Genomic DNA, 21508 nt, shown 5'->3' with positions numbered 1-21508 from the left:
TGTTTTTCTCATGATTAGATTGGAGTTCTGGGTTTGGAGGAGGAGGACCACAGAGGTAAAGCATCATTTTCACCACGTATCAAGATACATGCTGTCAACATGACTTACCACTACTGACGTTAACCTTTATCACCTGGCTGAGGTAGTGTTTGCCAGGTTTTTCCACTTAAAGTTAATCTTTCCCTCCCTTTTCCATACTATTTGTAAGAAAATCATATATGCATAGCCTATACTTAAGGAGTGGAGAGTTACGCTCTACCTCCTTGAAGCCAAGTAATTACATAAATTATTTGTAATTCTTTTTATGTAAGAGAGATTTATCTATTCATTTATTTACTTATTCAGTCATTTACATCAGTATGGGACTCATAGATATCTATTTTATCCTTTGTGTTATATTCCAATACTACTTTATTTTCATGTTGCTCAAATTGTTTTAGCTTTGACCATTGGGAGCCTTTTTTTCATTTGGCTTCTGTGTCCTTTTGATACACCCCTATCATTTTGGCTTTTTTCTTTCCTTTTTTTTTAAAGCCTTTATTATTTTCTGATAGTATAAGATACTCCAGGATCATTTCCTCTATTTCCTGTTTCAGTGCTGGAATCAGCCCTTTCTCTGAGGAATCCTGTTTCCTTTAATTAAAGAAGGGTATTAGAAACCAAGATCTGGACACTAGGTGTGCGCATTACTCCTGGGGTGTTGTTGCTTCTGGTACCTCTCAGCTGACAGAGCAAGGAAATTCACATGTATTTACTAAGCCATGTATATGAACATATCTACAAGCATTTGCATATGTAATCATTTGTATATATAGTATGTTAAACACAAGTTCATGCTAGTATCTCCAACGTTAATCCATTATCAGATGGATCATTCTAGAATTGCTTTATTTCAAAACTGACCATTCTATACCATGTTACACAGGGTAGCATCAGTAATATACCCATTTAAAAATTATCTGTTCCTCTCTTAGTGGTTTGACTCCACATTTCTCAGTACATACATAATTGCTGCTGCTAGTTTTATTTTAACATATCTACATTGCACAAAGACAGGTACAAGTAACTGAATTCAAGTGAGCCTTGACACTTTCACTTTAATGAGGTTGTTCTGTGCCGATTAAGCACTTCTGTAAATATCAAGAAATAATTATACTGTGCAAAGACTTGTGTGTATATGGTCACTAAGCACTTCTGTTAATATTGACTAGGAAATGAGAGGCCAAGGTGAGAGGATCACTTGAGCCCAGGAGCTCAAGATCAGCCTGGGCAACATAGTAAAACCCATCTCTGCAAAATAAAATAGAATTTAAAACTAGCTGGGCATAGTGGCATGCACCTGTCATCCCAGCTACTCAGGAGGCTGAAATGGGAGGACCCCTTGAACCCAGGAGTTTAAGGTTACAGTGAGCCATGATCATGCCACTGTACTCCAGCCTGGGTGACAGAGCAAGACCCTATCTCTAAAAGAAAAAAAAAAAACTAATTAAAAATATATTGAGTAGGAAAGAAAAGATTGTACATACTATGCTAAGACTTATGTGTATGTACATCGGCACTTAGCAAGCTTATAGGCAAAAAAAAAAAAAAAAAAGAAAAACAGTGGGAGACTTTGTTTATATATTAAATAGTACATTTTATATAATACATATAGCAGTTAACAGCTCAGTTCAGGACAACAGACCCACCCCATTAGAGTTCCAACTCTGCTGTTTATTAGTTGTTGAACTTTCAGGAATAATTTAACATCTCTGATCTTATTTAATGGCTTGAGAAAGGAATAGTAATAGTACCTCAAAAAGGTTGTTTTAAGGATTGACTCTAATAATATTAAACACAGAGCACCATGTACATTAATGATAGCCCTTAGTTACAAAGGTCTGAATCCCAGGAACATATTATTTGAAAGGAGATGTCATTTGTGGTGGGCAGAATGAATCTCTTTTGGGAATCACATGTAAATGTTGCCAGGTTACCAAAACTCCGTGTTGTCCATTATTGTCCCTTCCCCCTCCCCTTCCTTCCCTCCATTCCTTCCTTCCTTCCTTCCTTCCTTCCTTCCTTCCTTCCTTCCTTCCTTCCTTCCTTCTTTCCTTCCCTCCTTCCTTCCTTCTTTCTCCCTCCCTCCTTCTCTCCTTCCTTTATTTCCTTCCTTCCTTCCTTCCCTTTCCTTCCTTCCTTCCTTCCTTCCTTCCTTCCTTCCATCCTCCCTCCCTCCCTCCCTTCCTTCTTCATACTTTACCCCTAAATCATCACTTTTAAGATTTGTCTTCTTAAAAACATGAGGAACACTATAAGGACCAATCAAAGAATGTCTCAGTTCCATCATTGTTTCTGACAGCACCATCACGAAATGAATTTTATGGAAAAAAAAAAATCTAATTGTGTTAATTCCACCTCTATCCCAATTTAATTATTTTTTTTGTAAAGGGAAATTTGTCATTCATATGGGAAGATTTGCCCCAGTCTTTTCTCCTCAGTTTCTCTGTGACTAATAAGTATGTTGCGGCTGCTGAGACTGAATTATTCATTCTGTAAGCACTTAATGGCCCCTACATGTACAGCTCTCTATGCTAAATACAGAGATTGGACACGATTTGTTAAGAGTAGTCTCTGCCTTCAAGGAGCCAGAGATGAGCCTGAAGAGGAAACTGCAGGCCGGGCGCGGTGGCTCACACCTGTAATCCCAGCACTTTGGGAGGCCGAGGCAGGTGGATCACTGGAGGTCAGGAGTTTAAGACGAGCCTGACCAACATGGTGAAACCTCATTCTACTAATAATACAAAAATCAACTGTGTGTAGTGGCGCATGCCTGTAGTCCTAGCTACTCGGGAGGCTGCAGCAGGAGAACCACTTGAACCTGGGAGGCGGAGGTTGCAGTGAGCCAAGATTGCACCACTGCACTCCAGGCTGGGCGACAAAGCGAGAGTCCATCTCAAAAAAAAATAATAATAATAAAGAGGAAACTGCAGAACCTTATTTTTAATGACCGTTAGACCCCCTAGAGCCAAGCAAAGAACTCTAGGAATTCAAAGGAGATGAGGTTATGTCTCAGGAGCTTGCCCAGAAGGATAGGTGGGGTTTGGACAGACAGAAACAGGGAAAGACTATATTATAAGAGGTTGCCATACATGGATGCAGTGGGCATCTGTTACACCCAGCAGCTTTCATTCTATCTACTCAATCTCCTATTGAGGAACTACTTAAACCCCCTTATTCCAGTCTTAATAGAACTGACAGACTGCCCTGCCCTCTGTAGGTCAAGAGATGAACATATTACCCAAGCAAGGACATTCATAGACTTTTTGCCAGGAATTTGATCAGGATGAACCAAGGAAAGAGAATAGCTGCTCAAGACTTTTCTTTAGCAGGGATTGTATGTTCCTATTCCCTTGGTACCCTGAGCTACTCCTGATACTGTCTTTCCCAAACTGGGTGGCTCATTTTTGTCCATTGATTCTGTGAGCCACCCCACATTATTCTAACAAATTCTCTTTTTTGGCTTAGTTTAGCCAGAATCACTTCTGTCGCATTCAGCCAAAGAACCCTAAATGGTAGCTTAACAAAGACTTAGAGAAGAAAAAACAAGATTTGTTTGGGTGGCAATGAACAGTCTGTCTGTAGACTGCATAGAAAGCTTGTAGTTGGAAATAAAGTTGGAAAGGATGCTTGGCTCTGGAATGTCGAGGATCTTAACTGCTAAGCTCAACTGATCCATCGAAGCGAAATTTTAGGAAGATTAAATGGGAGAGGGGGCAGGGAAACCAAGGCGGTTAGTAGCATAGCTTCTTTTGCAAATTCTTGCTCTGTTCTGCATTATTTATTTAACTTACTTTCATTTTTTGACAACTGATTGTATATGCCAAGTTCATTATAGTGTAGGACTATAAAGATGATTAAGACATGGCTCTTGTCTTCCCAGAGCCCTGCTAAGCTGAAAGGTTGTTCATGTGAGGGATAAATCATTAGGATGACATAAGAGTTATACGTATTTTATGTACAAGAGAGTGATTAACTCTTATGTTGGGTTGCCTTCAAAGAAGTGATGATTTCTGAAGAGAGTTTTGCATAGAGGTTTGCCAGGTGGGCCTGGTGGAGATGGGCATAAGCATTGGGATTAAAGGATTGAAGGCCTGGAAATATATCAGTGTTAGAGATAAAGATTTAGGATCATAAATACATAATATGATAGTTTTAAAATGGGTGAAATTGCCCAGAGACACAGATGATGGTCATAAGAAAGGCAAGGACTGAACTCCAAGAAACATCAGTGGTTAAAAGATGGCCTGAAAAATACAGTGCCTAGCAGAGGACCGTGAGACAGGAGTGAGCGTTCGGGAGAATTACCAGATCAGGGTGCCATGGGAGCCAGTAGAGGAGAAAGTTATAGGACAGGAGGAGCAAAGTGTAAGAAGCCACAAGATGAAATAAAAACAGGACCTAAGAATGTGTATTAGTTTGGGCAAAGGAAGGGTTATTAATGTAGTAAGAGTAATTTCAGTGGAATGGTGGGGGCAGTAGTTAGTTTACAGGAAGTGGAGGGGAAGATGAGGAAGGGAAACAGAGTCTGTACCCTTGCTTTCAAGAAAATTGGCTGGTGATGAAAGGAGAGGAATATTAGCAAAGGGGAATACAGGTCAAGGGAGGCTTCTTTCTTTGTTTTGTTTTGCTAATGAGAAAAACTGATGCTTATTAGTCCTGGAGGTCCATGGCATGGACTTTCCTATCAACTGAATACATTAAAGAGAATAGGATGTTCCTCCTGATGTGTAAATACACCATCTCACTTTTGATCCAAGATAGGCCTGTCTTTTTTTATATTTTTCTCTATTACAAAAATATAGTGCTATTCTAACTGTAACTGTGTGAAGATACTGAAAGGATTGAAATGTCCCAGAAGCAAATAAATTTGGGATCATCTATTAAATATTTAATCTGGCCATGTGTAGATTTAACTTTTCAAGGAGGGAAAATTAAGTGGAATTCTAATCCCAAACGCATATTTTTCTTAGGGAGAAATATTGTGAGTACACATGAAACACCTTATGTGACAACTGTTTCCCCTCTACAGTTTGGGGATAACAAAGGGAAAGGGTTAGGATTAGCAGAATCTACTAATAATCTAATCATTGTCTTAGTGAAATAATTTTTTTTTTTTTTTTTTTTTTTTGAGATACAGTCCCGTACTGTCGCCCGGACTGGAGTCCAGTGGCGCAATCTCGGCTCACTGCAACCTCCACCTCCTGGGTTCAAGCAGTTTTCCTGTCTCAGCCTCCCAAGTAGTTGGGATTACAGGTGCCCGCCACTACACCCAGCTAATTTTTTGTATTTTTAGTAGAGACGGGATTTCACTATGTTGGCCAGTCTGGTCTCAAACTTCTGACCTCGTGATCCACCCACCTCAGCCTCCCAAAGTGCTGAGATTACAGGTGTGAGCCACTGCACCTGGCCAGTGAAATAATAATTTCTACTAAAGCCTCCCCACTTAGGATTGGTTGTCCTTCTGAAGGCTGGTCAGCTGGTAGGTGTTGTGCCCATTTCAAGCTTCATGACTTTTCTAGTCTGTTGTGTTAGTCAATCTCATTAGGCTCCTGTGTGACAGAAACCCAGTTTTAAACAAAGAACAACAAAGTTCTTGGCTCAAGCAACCAAACTATGGTAAAGTCAAGCTTTTATAAAGTCAAGCCATTTCAGTTATTTCAAGCCAGGAACTATCTCTCTCTCTCTTTGTCTCTCAGTTGTGTTTCATTTTAAATGCAGGATTTATTTTCAGCCACTGCTTGCTTGCTTGCTTCTTGGAGCTAGACCAATGGATGCCAGCAGCTTCTAGGCTCATTTTCTCATTACCAGGAGAGAGGAAAAGACTTTCCCCTTGCTCTAGAACTTTGATTCTTCTCCCTGGTTCATATATGCCTATCCCACCACCCAACCCCCAGATGGATGTGGCCAAAGGATTGAGTTACTAAGATTAGCCCAGCTAGGATTAGATGCCTGTCATTTGCCAAGTCACTCACTGTGACTGAAGAAGCAGAGTCTTTATGGAGATAGCATTTTCATTGTCCCGCTTGGTGAGGAAGGGGGCCTTTGAAGAGAGTAGGGGCTGTTGCCTGAGAAGAGAAGGATGCAGGCAGACAAAAACTAGAGATGTTCAATACATTTGATTTGCATGAAACTTAACTAGGGTGTGTGAACAAATAGGCTGCCTGGTTGGAATAAGGGTATGGGAAAGCTTTCTGAAATGGTCTGCCAGGACATCTCTCTCCTAGAGAAGGGAATTACAGTTGGGTTATAACTTGATTGTATTAGAAAAATAAACCACATACAGAGACTTAGCACTTTATAATATTAAAGTGATGTCACTTGCATCAAGCTTATCGGAGCTAAAAGTAATCTAGTAGATAGATATATTTTTTTTCCATTTTAGAGAGTACAGACTGAGTCTCAAAAAAAAGAGAGAAAAATTTCTTGCCCAGGATCCCATAACCATTGAGTGAGATAGTAGCTTTCAGTTTGGAATCAGTAGTCCTAACTTCAAATATTTATTCCATGGAGAATCATGATTCTCCATGCTACTGAAAGTACAATTTTTAAAGGATTGTTTTTGCCCAGTTTTAGGCAATGTTTTTGTGTATGACTTTTAAATTGTATTAACAAATCAGTTATTCCCAATTTATTAAAGTTGTGACTTCACAGATTCCTCAGGCCAGCACAAATCTGCTCTTGTTAACTTAGTCTCTCCTAAAGGGCAACATAATTTTTAGTCTCTCTTAAAAATGTGTCTCTCTTAAAAATGGTATCTCTTAATAATTAGGTACTCTATCGGATTATATATTTCTAGATAGCCTAGAATCAGTGGCTTGAAGTGGTTTCGAACCCACCAAAGAATGATATGCTCTTTTGCCTTATGTTCTGTAATCTGATTGGCCAGAAAAGAGAAAGGCATATAAACATTGAAGTTTTAAAATATTAAATTTATTCATATCTTTAGCAATTTCTTGGTATTATTGTTTATTTCAGATGAAAAGAAACAGATGGTTGCAAATGTGGAGAAACAGCTTGAAGAAGCAAAAGAACTGGTATGTACAGACAGTAATGTATTTTAACACACAGCCAGAGCCATTTCAGCTAATGCCTTCCTCTAGCCTGTTTTATACATTGTGGAAATGTGAAGCATTGCTGATTGGCATTTTATAATTCAGAATTTGTCAGTTTTTAAATTGAAGAGATTTTAATAGCTTCTTGGGATTTTATTCTTCTTAGTAAAGGTGATTCATTAAATATCTGTCTCTGATTTTTATTCCATCATAATACGTTTCATAACAGCTGTAAATAGCTAATGCTGGATAAAGGCATACTGGATACCAGACACCGGATTAAAAATTCTACTTGCTTTATAATATTTAATTTTCTCAATAACCATGTGAGACAATATTATTTGTCAAAAATGATAAAGGGTCTGATATTTTCTCCTATTTGCAAGCTCTCAAGTGAGCTTGCTACGGTTTCATAGATGACTAGAGAAGACATGAGACTCCTAGGTCAGATACAAAAGATTTTTATTATCCACAACAAAAGCAGTTGCCAGTGTTTCAGGCTGGTTGCATCAGTTTCTGAGTTTGAATTCCCACAGTGGTGATGCAGGCAGGCCTAGATGTTGTAGGCAGGCTTACAACAGCATTAGAATGCCTTAGAGGAATGGAATGAGAGCCTAGAAAATGTGCCACTTTCTAGCAGCCTATAAGCAAGGCTGTTGTTTGTCCCAGGGGGACACATTATTTCCTCTCCCTGAGCTCCCTGCAAACACAATCCTGAAAAATGGCTCAGATAGAGTGCTCAGGACCTTGTATTCTTGACATACCAGGCAAGACATGTAGGAGCATGAGAGAACCTTGGCCAAGTAATTCTCAACACTATTACTACTCCTATTTTATGGATAGGGAGACTGAGACTTAGAAAGATGAAGTAACTTATTGGAGGTCCCAAATCTTGTTAAGTCATAGAGTAAATATTTGCTCCTAGTTTGCTAAACCCAGAGCTCTGGTTCATCTACTACTTTTTTATATAAATAAATTAGTAAAACATGGAGCAAAAAAGGACTAAAAGTATTGTGTCTTAATTTGGGATTTTAAAAGCCAACTACTACAAGCATGACTCACTTGTTACTATGCATTGTGTCCCTATATGAGTGTGTTGCTTTTCTTCTTTATTTTATTTTTGATACAGAGTCTCATTCTGTCACCCAGGCCGGAGTACAGTGGTACAATCTTGGCTCACTGCAACCTCTGCCTCCTGGGCTCAAGCGATTCTCATGCCTCAGTGCCCCAAGTATCTGGGATTACAGGCGAGCAACACCACACTTGGCTAATTTTGCTTGTTTGTTTGTAGAGAGGGGGTTTTGTCATGTTGACCAGGCTGGTCTTGAACTCCTGGCCTCAAGTGATCTGCCCGCCTCAGCCTCCCAAAGTGCTGGGATTACAGACATGCACCACCACGCCCGGCTAATTTTGTATTTTTGGTAGATACAGGGTTTCACCATGTTAGTCAGGCTGGTCTTGAACTCCTGACCGCAGATGATCCACCCACCTTGGCCTCCCAAAGTTTTGGGATTACAGGTGTGAGCCAATTTGCCCAGCCCATACTGCCCTTTTGATGAGGACCTTGGGAGAAAAACTTTTTTGATTTGACTATTGGGATTAATTGTGTTTCTCCTGAACATCTGGTTTGTATTAGTCTCTTGGACACTAAACATCTTGCAATGATCTTTTCTCTCACTCTGCATTGGCCACATAAATGCTGTGATAACATGGAACAAGTGCACATTAGCCTCATTCTTGCTTTCATTTTAAGTGCTTGTTGTGTGTTTCCTTCTTCTTTCTTACTTTTAATTTAGTTTTTAGTAGCCATGTAAAATATCTTCAACAAAAACATACTTAAGTCTCAGATTTTGGCATGCATGTATTTTTGCAGTTATTTTTCCGGATGATCCTGTTTACCTTGTTAGAACTAAATAATCGATTATTTCAGAGAGTTGTTTTAAATAATTGTCTTGCTAAGTAATGATTTTATTTATTGGTGCTTCTCATTTGTATTGAGACATAATCATTTAAACTATCCCTGTTTAAATCAAGGCTAATTAAAATTATATTTTTTCTTTATAATAAATTGAGTCCTATTAATTGAAAGGTGGTTGTCCAGTTTATCTGTATGCTACTATAGTTATTCAGTCGCTAACCCTGAATACAGGTTTTATTAGTGATAAACTGATAGAGTTCTGGAAGGAACTTATTAGAAAGCTTTAAAAGGTAAACTACATGTGATTTTATCAGACATGGCCTGGGCCAATTTGTTGTTGTTACTGGGTTTTCTTTTCTTTTCTTTTTTTTGACATAGAGTCTCGCTCCATTGCTCAGGCTGGAGTGCAGTGATGCAATCTCAGCTCACTGCAACCTCCACCTCCCGGGTTCAAGCAATTCTCCTGTCTCAGCATCTTGAGTAGCTGGTACTACAGGCACCTGCCACCACACCCGGCTCATTTTTGTATTTTTAGTAGAGATGGGATTTCACCTTGTTGGTCAGGCTGGTCCCGAACTCCTGACCTCAGGTGATCTACCTGCCTTGACCTCCCAAAGTGCTGGGATTACAGGCGTGAACCACTGCGCCCGGCCTGGTTTTTATTTTTTAATGGCAACTACAAGTAAGCCACTTCTGCTATCTTGTATAGTGCTTGCTGTATGTTCTTCATCACTTGCAATCATCATTACTAGAGTTAATTTTAATCTAGCAATTGTCAAGTAAGAGACACTGTTCTAAGTACGTTATAGGAATTGCCTCATTTAATTTTCACAGCCGCTCTGAAAAAGACACTATTTTATAAGTGGGAAAAATAAGGCACAGAGACATTAAGAAACCTGTTCAAGATTCCATGACTAATAAGTAGTAGAGCCTATGATGTGAACGTAAGAGTCTGGCTTCAAAGCCTGTGCCTAAACCATTATAGTATTTCTGCATTGCTGCCAATTAAACTCTTCTGTGTTGTATCCAAAGTGTTATCTGATAGCAGGTTGTTTAAAAAAAAGAAAAAGCACCTTGCTGTGATTTCACTGAGCTATATGTAATTTAGCATATTACTGTATCCATTTAATGCCATATCAATGTGGTTATAAAGTATTGGGAGTTAGGATGAAGGTAAAGATCACATGTTGGTTGGTATGTGATTTTCCTAATTAGAAAACACCTGCCAGAATAAAGGTCACCAACTAAGGCTTGGCTTGTTTCATGGATTACCCATGGAAAATAATAGCTTACTTTATCTTTCCATAGTTGTGGAGGTTAATGGTCAGAAGACAAAACCCGGTTAGATTGAATGATGGACTATTCCAAGTATATTGAAATCAAATTATTAAGAATGTTTGGGTTAATTTGTTTATTTTATTTTATTTTAGATTTTATTTTATTTTAATCTTTATTTTATTTTATTTTATGTTATGTTATGTTATGTTATGTTATGTTATGTTATTTTTTATTTTTGAGATGGAGTCTTGCTCTCTCACCCAGGCTGGAATGAGTGCAGTGGTGCAATCTCAGCTCACTGCAACCTCTGCCTCCCAGGTTCAAGCTATTCTCCTGCCTCAGCCTTCTGAGCAGCTAGGATTACAGGTGCCCACCACCATGCCCAGCTAATTTGGTATTTTTAGCTGAGACGGGGTTTTGCCATGTTGCCCAAGCTGGTCTCAAACTCCTGACCTCAAGTCATCCACCCGCCTTGGCGTCCCAAAGTGTTAGGATGATGGGCGTGAGCCACTGCGCTTGGCCAAATGTGTATGTTTTAACAAAGCATGTACTTGAGCACAATGTGTGTCACTTGGCAAGTACTCAGAATTGTTGAACTAAACAAAAATTAAGAGTAAAAGTAGTTTCAGTGTTATTTGATCATTCAGCACCCTGAGCCTGGTTGTTCAACTACAAAAATGAGGAACTGGAATTAGATCCTTTCAGCCGTAAACATTTGTTCAAATAAGAGTAACAATGTGGTTTAAATCACATTTTTCTCTCCCCCTTCTAGCTTGAACAGATGGATTTGGAAGTCCGAGAGATACCACCCCAAAGTCGAGGGATGTACAGCAACAGAATGAGAAGCTACAAACAAGAAATGGGAAAACTTGAAACAGATTTTGTGAGTCAAATTCGACCCTTTGTCATATTTACTTTTTTTTTTTTTATTGTTTCCTTCTCATGCCTCAGTGAGCATTAAATGCACAGTCTTTTGGGCTCGTGTAGAAGACAAGTAACAGCTTTCATTCTTTATGAGTTAGGGATCTAAAAAATGGTTCTAGAGAGAGCTAATGGTGGAATTTAAGGTATATTGGATTAATGACTCACAAATGGATCCAAGTCATGCAGCCCTTTGAGTGTGAATGGTATTACTGGTACTTAGCATTTATTAAAATTTTGAAACTCAGTTTCTGGCCTTTCAGGGTTTCTGGCCTTTAAGATGCAGCCTGTACATTTGAAGCTCCTGGACTTCAGGGGCTCATAATCTCCTGAAAGCATATCTGTATTTTTGGATGCATGTTTCCATGTGTATTTTTTCCTGGGATAAACTCCATAGACTTTATTAGATTCTTAATAGGATATATTATACCCTTCCCCCAAAAGATAAAAGAAACCACTTTCAATTGATAATTTATTTGTGATCCTTTATATTAATTGTTCATGAGAATATTTAGCTGTGTCTTCCTATATATCTGGCTTTCAACTTTATCTGCTTTATAGCAAATTTAAGGATATAAATGTAAAGACATAATGTTAAAGTTGTTAGTAATTAGACATTAATAGGAGTAGAAAAGATACAGCTGAGTAATTCCACTCCTGAGTATATGTCCAAAAAAAAATTGAAAGCAGAGTCTCGGAGAGAGATTTGCACATCCATACTCATAGCAGCATTTTCACAATAGCGCAGAGGTGGAAGCAACCTAAGCATCCATTGTTAAATAAATGGATAAACAAAATGTGGTATATCCATACAATGGAACATTATTCAGCTTTAAAAAAGAAAAGAAATTCTGACACATGCAACAACTTGAATGAACCGCGAGGACATTATGCTATGTGAAATAAGTCACTCACAAAGACAAATACTACATAATTCCACTGATAAGAGTTATCTAGAGTAGTCAGATTCATAGAAACAGAAAGTAGAATGGTAGTTACCAGGGACTTGAGGGCAGGGAGAAATGGAGAGTTGTTTCATGGGCAAAGAGTTTCAGTTTTGCCAGACTGAAACTTACAAAAAGTTCTGGAGTTTGGTTACTCAACAATGTGAATGTATTTAACACCACTGAACCATACACTTAAAAATGGTTAAGAGGGTCAATTTTATGTTATGTGACTTTACTGCAATTAAAAATAAAAAGATATAGATAAAAAATATTTTTAAAACCCCGCCAATGATGAAAGGACAAAGAAGTTAACACAATAACAACTAACGGTTCTTTTAGGCTGGCACAGGAAATTAGGTTTTCAGCAACTTAATGAAATTTCATATGACTCACATTTAAAAAAAGAAAGATACAGGGGAGGAAAGATCTGAGTCTTACCTATGAGCAACAAAAGTCGTGTGTTGGGTGATGAATCAGCTGTATTTCTGAATCTGGGGCCCAAATTCACAAGGAAAGTCAAGAATGTGTAAGGATCTTTCCGCCTCAGTTCTTGCCTTAGGTGTTTTGCTTTTTGGAGGTTACACCTTCTAGGCTACCGTATACTTTTCCACTGTAGGACCAACATCAATGGACCTGGTAGAAATCCCTCCCAGAGTCTGAAAATAGGGTGATTTGCAGTTATGCATGCTTGATTTGTGTTTGAGTGGCTGTTGTCCTGAGAAGTTGAGGTGGATCACATCAATAACTCTGATACCTTTTAGACTGTGCTCCTATTAATTTAAAAAAACAAAACTCGTGATGAGCCCAAATTGATAAAATAAATGTATATGCCTAAGTCTGTGCTCTGTACTATGTAAAATTTTCTCCAACTGCTTTGTGAAAGGCTAGTTTTTCTCAGTAAAAATATGAAATATAGTGAGAAAATTGGATTAAAACAACTCAGATATATACTGAGAAAATTCTAACTGAAGTTAAAGTTTCAGTATAAATGATGAAAGCAAAAATACCATGTTTATAAAGATTATTTTAGCTTGCTTAAAAAATGAAACTTTTTTGGGAACTTTTTTTTTTATTAATGGAACTCTTTTCTGAAGATTTTTCTTATGGGTTCTAGAAAAACAAAGGATATGAATTTGCTAGGGCTGCAACCACAAAGTACCACAGACTGGGTGACTTAAACAACAGAAATTTGTTTTCTCACAATTCTGGAAACTGGAAGTTGGAGTTCAAGGTGTTGGCAGGTGTGGTTCCTTTCGAGGCCTCTCTCCTTGATCTTAGGTGGCTTCTCCCCGTGTCTTCATATGTCTTCCCTCTGCACGTTTCCATGTCCCGGTTTCCTCATATAAGACATCAGTCCTATTGAATTAAGGCCCACACGAATGATATCATTTTAATGTAATCACCTCTTTGAAGACCCTATCTCCAGAGACACTCACATTCTCAGTATGGGAATCAGGACTTCGACATAGGAATTTATGAGACACAATTCAGTTTGTAATGTTTAGGTCAGTTTTAATCTTTTATTCTTAATTTTTTTTTTTCAGAAGTTAAATTATTTCTGTGGTTTGTAAGTCAGCTAACCCAATCTTTAGTCTTTCTTGTTTCCCAAAGAGTACAGTACTGGGTAAAGTCGTTTAGGTATCTGGAAATTGTATACTTGGATAAGTGTTCCTTTCAGGCTATATTTTCTGTTATAAAGAAAAATGGAACCAACAACTATGAAACTAAAAATTTATTCTCTAGGCCAGGGATGTCCAATTTTTTAGCTTACCTGGGCCACATTGGAAGAAGAATTGTCTTGGGCTACACATAAAATATCCTAACACTGATGATAGCTAAAAAAAAAAAAAAAAAAAAATCGCAGAAAACCTCATAATGTTTTAAGAAAGTTTATGAATTTGTGTTGGGCCACAAAAAGCCATCCTGGGCTGCCTGCAGCCTGCTGGCCATGGGTTGGACTAGCTTGATATAGACTATCATTAACAATTCATGTATTTATATGTATATTTGCTACCACAGCTTTCTTCTACCATGTTAGGAAACATCTTTCACCACCTCTACTTCTATTGAATAGTGATTTACAGTTTGTAAATTACTTTAACATACATTATTTCATTTCATTGTGTGTAGAATAGACAGAGCAGATATGGATTACTATCATCATTTACACATGATAGAACAAAGAAGCTTAGATTAATTATAGATTTCATTCAACGAGCGTTTCTTGAGTACTATGGTGTGTCAGGCACTGTCCTAGGTGCTAGAATGCAGCAGTGGTGAACAAGATAAAGTTCTCGTTGTCATATAGTTTAAATTATAGCGGGGGAAAAGTCTAGTGGGGAAGACAACAAACAAATACATACATAGTATAATTTCAGGTAGAGATACATTACATAAAGTAAAGTGAATAAATGAATAGAGAGTGACCAGCAGGGTGATTGTGGCCATTTTTGCTCGGGTGTTCTCTGAGGTTTAAGTGAGAGAGGACGAAACGTGTGTGGTTGCAGAGGAAGCAGAGGAAAGATCTGTGACGGCATTGTAGGCTATGGTAAAGACCTTGGCTTTTATTCTGAGTTGATGAAAAGTCACCGGAGGACTTTGAGAAGTGAATGGTCCTTCGATTCCTGTTTTACAGCTTTCTTCATTTTACCACACCACCTCACATGATATATTTGAATAGAGTGTAGAAAATATTGACATAACTCCCTTTTTAAATTATTATTTCTTTTATAGATTTAATCCTTTTTTTAAATGAATGGAGAATATCTATTTAAAGATACTTGATAGCTTTTGTATGCTGACATACCATATCTAGAAATTGAATTTCAAGAAAGACTAGCAGAGATGGTTCTTCAGCTCTGTGTTTATTGCAATTGAAGCCATTCTCCTGTTCCCCTTGAGGGAGCATTTATGCCCATGGGGAGGGGCAGAGGACAGCTCAATACTGTTTTCTTTGACTCATTTGTCCACTTGCTTTCTTTCCCCAGCCCGTCGTTCTCCTCTGCTTACCCTTTGGATACCTGGATCCTTCAGGCTTCCTCACTACTTACTCCCATAACCTCCTCTGTGTGTTATCATCTTTCCCGTTCCTTCCATGGCTGCGTCTATACTGACTGGTATTTGTAGCCCAGACTTCTTGGTTTATATTTCTTACTATTTATCCCAGAGTCTTTTAAACACACTCAGATTCAACAAGTACTGGTTACTTCAGAGTTATCGTTAATTTTTCAAGCTTGTACATCCACTGCGTCATTGAGAATTAGCAGATCTACCACCTAAATATCTCTACTACTGGAAGCCTTCATGGTTTCTCTATCTGTATAATTGTAGTATGATTTCCTAATTCTGTTTTTGTGTCATTCAAAACCCTCTACATACTCCATAATTATCTTTCAAATACACTGATCTGTATATGTCATGCCATTACACAAAATCCCAGAGTCCTCATTGTCTGCTGAATAAAATCCAGGTCAATTTCTAGGTATTCTGACCTGTACCATTGCTTCTTCACATGGCTAATAATTTTATTATACTTGCTGTTTTGGCCTCTATGTTGTTATAAAGCCTATATTTTATTACTATTTTTTAGAACAGTATGTCTCAACCTTTTTTTTCATTATCACTTCTCTAAGGATACTTTTTAGACATGTTTTTCCTAATCATCCCACTCCTTCCCCCATGAAATTTTAATACCACAGATATTCTGTATCTGTACATCTCTTTTTTTTTTTTTTTTTTTTTTGAGACGGAGTCTTGCTCTGTGCCCCAGGCTGGAGTGCAGTGGCGCGATCTCGGCTCACTGCAAGCTCCGCCTCCCGGGTTCACGCCATTCTCCTGCCTCAGCCTCCCGAGTAGCTGGGACTACAGGCGCCCGCCACCTCGCTCGGCTAATTTTCTTGTATTTTTAGTAGAGACGGGGTTTCACCGTGTTAGCCAGGATGGTCTCGATCTCCTGAGCTCGTGATCCGCCCGTCTCGGCCTCCCAAAGTGCTGGGATTACAGGCTTGAGCCACCGCGCCCGGCCTGTATCTGTACATCTCTTATGTACTATAGCTCCTTGGAGGGCCACACATCTTTTTAATGTCTTAAGATTCATCATACTCCCAAAAACTAATTTTTGCCTCTGTGGACATGATATTGCTCCTGTTGACAATGCATGCTTTAGAGAATGTGAGGCTTTATTCAGGCAGTTAGATAATTTACCGGCAAATCAGATTGGTCCTTTCAGAGTTTATGGTTCGACTTTGTTAGGACACGTTTAGAGTAGCCCTACTTTTATGGTGTGGCCTTTCTTGGGTTCCTTCTGAAAGACTGGAGTGTTTAGTAAGTGCTCTCTCCCCTATGTTTGTTTGGAATTCCATCTCTCTGCTCTGGGCAACCTCTAAAACATCCATTCAATCCATTACTCCCCAGTACCTGTTCTCGGGGTGAGACCTCGTGGGGTCTCGTCCTCTACATATGCAAGTTCATTTTCAGCCAAAGACTTAGGGGACCACTTTCTCGATTTCTGGAGCTCCTTCTCTTTGTGGCTGCTTCTCACCATTACCCTGCTATGTTTGATGATGCATCCCAGCAGTCCTAACTCCAGTGTCTGCCTCCTAAGTTCAGTGACTTGCTGCACTCCCTGTGGGCTCCCCCTCCATGTGCTGCAATCGGGAAAGTGCCTCCAGGCTGAGAGCCATGCCGGGCTCATTGCACATGTTTTTCTTCTTTGAGGAATTACACTCCTCCATTGCTTGTTGTCCAACTTTGGAAAACAAGTGATTCGTGCATTTTGTCCATGTTCACAGTTGTTTAGAACAGGAGGGTTTGTCTTGTACCAATTCCTCCACCATGGCAGGAAATGAAAGTTCAGTGTAGATTTAATGTTTCTTAATTCCTCAACAGATAATTTTATATATCAGAGAATGAAAAGTAATAGTCTGCTCTTTACTGTAGGAAAGTTGAAACTTTCCTACTCAAGGGTCGAGTCGAAGTATGCTAAAATGAATTGACACTAAACAGATTAATGGGAAAAACCAAACAAAATGTATTGTGTGCATAAGTACAGGGGCCACACACAAAGTATGAGACTCAAAGTAGGGCCAGATAACTGAAGTTTTTATACTGTGCAGAAAAGCATAGAGGTTTGGAGTGTGGGAACAGGTTATCAGAGCGAGAGGGGAGGAAGGCAAGCAACGGTTGTCTTGGCTCTGCTTGATGGAGCCTCGCAGGCAGCAGCCCCCCAGAAGAATGGATGGGAACCTGTGGTAAAGCTTTCTCTGTTACCTTTAAAAGTGCCGAGCACAGTGGCTGACGCCTGTAATCCCAGCACTTTCGGAGACTGAGGCGGGCAGATCACTTGAGGTCAGGAGTTCGCATACCAATGTTCACATACCAGCCTGGCCAACATGGTAAAACCTCATCCCTACTAAAATTACAAAAATTAGCCGGGCATGGTGGCGCACACTTGTAATCCCAGCTACTCAGGAGGCCGAGGCCTCCCTTGAACCGGGGAGGTGGAGGTTACAGTAAGCTGAGATCGTGCCACTAAACTCCAGCCTGGGCAACAGAACGAGACTCAGCCTCAAAAAATAAAATAAAATAAAATCAAAGAGCGTCAGACTTTCAGTCTCCTTTTCCTGTGAGTTCATCTTTCCAAGATCTGGGTAAAGCTGATAGGGGTCAGGGTGGGGGCGCTCAGAGAAAGCCTGTTTTGCATTTGCTGTTTACTTCACTAATATTGATTTCCTCTACAAATGCATATCTCCAGCTTTTCAGAGCCATTCTTGTGTTTGTAGCCCCCTGAATAGCCATCTTAAAAATATGCCAAAGAAGTATATTTTGGGGTGGCATATTTTGGCTTTCTTCATTATAGTGGCTTATCATAGAATATAATTTGTAACTGACTAAATACCTGTTTAAAGGATTTTAAAATTCATGTGGTAGTTTGCAGTCAGCATCGTGTGTGTGGGAGGGTGTTAAGGAAAGTTAGTGGTCATACTTACATTCCCATTTATGCTGTTACCATTCCTGATTATTCTGTTCACTTACCTAATTTCATTCTTCTTGATTTTTTCTTTTCTTACAGCCTGTATTGTTCATTTTTGGCTTGTTGTGTAGCCTCAAAGGAAGTTAGTAATATTAAGTTCAGAAGAGGTCAAACCTAATCACCTTATTTTTAGATGAAGAAATGGAGGACCAAGGAGACCAAATGACTTACTCTAAAGTAACACTGCTTTCTGGAGCCAGAATCAGAATCCAGTAACTAAGCACCCATTTTACTGTTCCCTTCATAATCCTTTACAACCTGCCTGCCTTCGAGTTTCCACAAAAATTTAATAGTCTCTTTAGGTATTTGAAAACAACTTTTTTTTTTTTTTTTTTTAAATTAGAATCCCTGTAAGCTGTTCTTGTAATTTCTTCCTTCAACATTGGTATGAGGTTAGTTAGGGCCTTCTCATGTCAGAATGTTCCAGAAAAATGAACCAGCCAAGAGGGAAAAAAATGTAGTTAAGGATTTTTTCAAGTTTAAGATTACTGTTTGCTTCTTAAGAAAATCAAAGCAAATTTTAAAACCCTAAACTTATACAAACAAACCCCCCCCCCCCAAATTGTATAAAATGTTTGACCAAGTCTCAGTAAATAGAAAAAGAAAGAAACAAGTAAGTGGTGTGCCAGTCTAAGGTTCCAAAGGTTATGAGGACATGGTGTGTTGAATGCTTTTTCACTTCTCTGATATTGTGCTATGATGCTAGCACCATCTTGTGGTTGATTTATATAGTTGCATATTTCTTTTTTCTTGTAACAAAGCTGAACTTCCTTTAAGACATACACAGAAGGATTTGGGGTGAATGATTAGATCGTAATGAATGTTAAAAAGAGAGCTTTTTAGCCCCAGTCTCAAGTTCACTTCTATCCCAGGTCAGTGGTGCCCGAATGCTGCCTTTTCCTGTTTGGCAGGCTATGTGATGTGATTGTTAGACCAGCTCCTAGTGCAGAGCTGTCTACATCAGAGAATGGCACTTCTATTGACAGTCTCAGCAGTGAGGCTGAATGGTCCTAGAAATCCAACTACCTGCAGACTATCGGAGTTGGTCCCTTAGGTCAGGGTTCAAAGGATGTTGTGGAACAGCTTGAAGCTTTTACTGATACTACCTGTACTCTCTCTTTTCATAGGTGAATGGACAACTTGAGTATCTGAGTTTATGAGTAAAGCCAGTACCCATATTCTTTTTTTTTTTTTTTAACCCGAGATAGACTAAAGAAGTTCAAATGAGAAAGGTGAATTTAAATTTTGATTTTTGTCGAAAGGTCAAGAACGTATGCTTCTGTTTACATTTTATCTTTTCTGTACTTACAACTTCCTGGGATATTTTACTTCTATTTCTGTGGAAGCTATGGAAAACCATGAAAGCATGTTTTAGAGGTTTGGGTAGTCTCAGTGGTAATATGTGGTAACCGTAGCATCAGCTGATCCTTCTTACAGGACCATAAGTGCATTCTAAAAAGAAATGTGAAAGGCTAGACAGAACTACCTCAGAAAAGAAAGTTTTCTTTACTGTGTACACTTAATGAATACGCCTGATATTTTTAAAAATTACATTTGTTGTTTGATTCTGTGTAAATATAATACCTGGTCATTATAGAATATTCTGAAAATAAAGAAGAGTAAAAAAGAAAAAAAAAAATCACCAGTAGCCCTGTTACCACCAAAGAACCATATTTTTTATTTCGGTTTGTTTTTTCCAATCTTCTCTCCCCTTCTCCCTTGCATAATTTATTGTTTCATTTTACATAACAATGAGGTCATTTGATCCACATTACTTTTTTGAGACAGAGTCTTGCTTTGTTGCCAGGCTGGAGTGCAGTGGCATGATCTCAGCTCATTGCAACCTCTGCCTCCTGGGTTTGAGCGATTCTCCTGCCTCAGCCTCCTGAGTAGCTGGGACTATAGGTGCACGCCACCATGTCCAGCTAATTTTTGTATTTTTAGTAGAGATGGGGTTTCACCATGTTGGCCAGGATGGTCGTGATCTCTTGACCTCATGATCCACCCACCTTAGCCTCCCAAAGTGCTAGGATTACAGGTGTGGGCCACCACACCCATCCCACATTTTTTTAAAATCAAAGATTGTATTTTCTATTTTTGTAAATTCTTGATCATTTTAATGGGTGTATAATATTCCTTGAATGATGTTAGCTAACCTTTTTTTGAATCTTACTATATTTCCATTTACCTCCTCTATCATTTATTGTGCTGCAGTGGACATACTTGAACACGATTATTTAATTAGGATCGTTTCTCAGAAGGCAGATGACCAAGTGAAAGGGTATTAACAGTTTTATGGCTCTTAATAAAATATGCCTGGAACTACATTTTTATTGTGGCTCATCCGATCACTTTTGTTCTTTCTCCATATTTTCTCTGTGTTAGAATGTGACTTTAAAAATAAAAATCATAGGTAAAGTGACTAAGTACTTCACATGCATTACTCGTTTAATCCACAAACAATTATATAAGAAATACACTGTTGTTTATGACTGTGGGGATTTTACAGACTCTAGAATTAAATACAACTGAGATTCCTTTTTGTAAGATACTCTTCCATGGAAGATACATTTAATGTTAGTAATGCTGGCAAATGTGCATGGTTCTCAGATTCTGGCCTTACCCCAAATCCATTTTACATACTTAACATTTCTTAATCAGAAACCGAAGAGTATTTCTTTTAGTTATTTGGATATGACTATGACCTTTAAGAGAGAAAGTACTACTCTATTTATATGTTATGTGCATGTGCATGCCCATTGTTTTCCTTTTTTGAATTCATTTTCTTTTCTTCATTCTTTCCTTTTTTTTTTCTTTTTTTTCTTTTTTTAGGACAGGGGCTTGTTCTGTCACCCAGGCTAGAGTGCAGTGGTGCAATCACAGATCACAGTAGCCTTGACCTCCTAGGCTCAAGTGATCTTCTCACCTCATCCTCTAGAGTAGCTGGGACTACTGGTGCGAGCCACCACAGCTGGCTATTTTTTAAATCTTTTTGTAGAGACAGGGTCTCCCTATGTCACCCAGGCTTGTCTCCAACTTCTGGGCTCAAGTGATCCGCCCGCCTCGGCCTCCCAAAGTGCTGGGATTACAGGCCTGGCCTGCATTCATTTTCTTAAAAAGTTGGTTCTCCGTTCCTAAGGCTCTGCTAGGTGAAACTGTTAGAAAATCATCATGCAGTTGCCCTTCATTGTCTATAGGATTCTTATTCCTGGCCTTGACCTTGGTCAGTCTTCTCACAGAGCTCACAGACCTTGGTCAGTCCTTGGTCAGTCTTCTCACAGAGCTCTTAATTTCAAAGGCCAACACAGGAAAGGGACCC

The 21508-nt window shown here is 38.9% G+C and overlaps 1 protein-coding gene across 20 annotated transcripts in view; it reads left to right on the top strand.

Annotated features, from left to right (window-relative positions):
• Nucleotides 1-21508, top strand: part of VTI1A (vesicle transport through interaction with t-SNAREs 1A) — a 380208-nt gene that overhangs the window by 6558 nt on the left and 352142 nt on the right. For all 20 annotated transcript variants that reach the window (XR_002524575.2, XR_004177138.1, XR_001891551.3 and 17 more), the window contains exons 2-3: nucleotides 7018-7076; nucleotides 11063-11173. Coding sequence is in view for 14 of the 20 variants with exons in the window: in XM_017944318.3 (XP_017799807.1) it covers nucleotides 7018-7076; nucleotides 11063-11173 (170 nt within the window). In the remaining 6 variants the exon portion in view is untranslated. The remainder of the gene's footprint in view (nucleotides 1-7017; nucleotides 7077-11062; nucleotides 11174-21508) is intronic.

Source organism: Papio anubis, chromosome 11 (genome assembly GCF_008728515.1).
Source record: "Papio anubis isolate 15944 chromosome 11, Panubis1.0, whole genome shotgun sequence".
Classification (NCBI taxonomy): domain Eukaryota; kingdom Metazoa; phylum Chordata; class Mammalia; order Primates; family Cercopithecidae; genus Papio; species Papio anubis.
The sequence above is the reverse complement of the archived record's forward strand: the minus strand, read 5'-3'. Positions and strand labels throughout refer to the sequence as shown.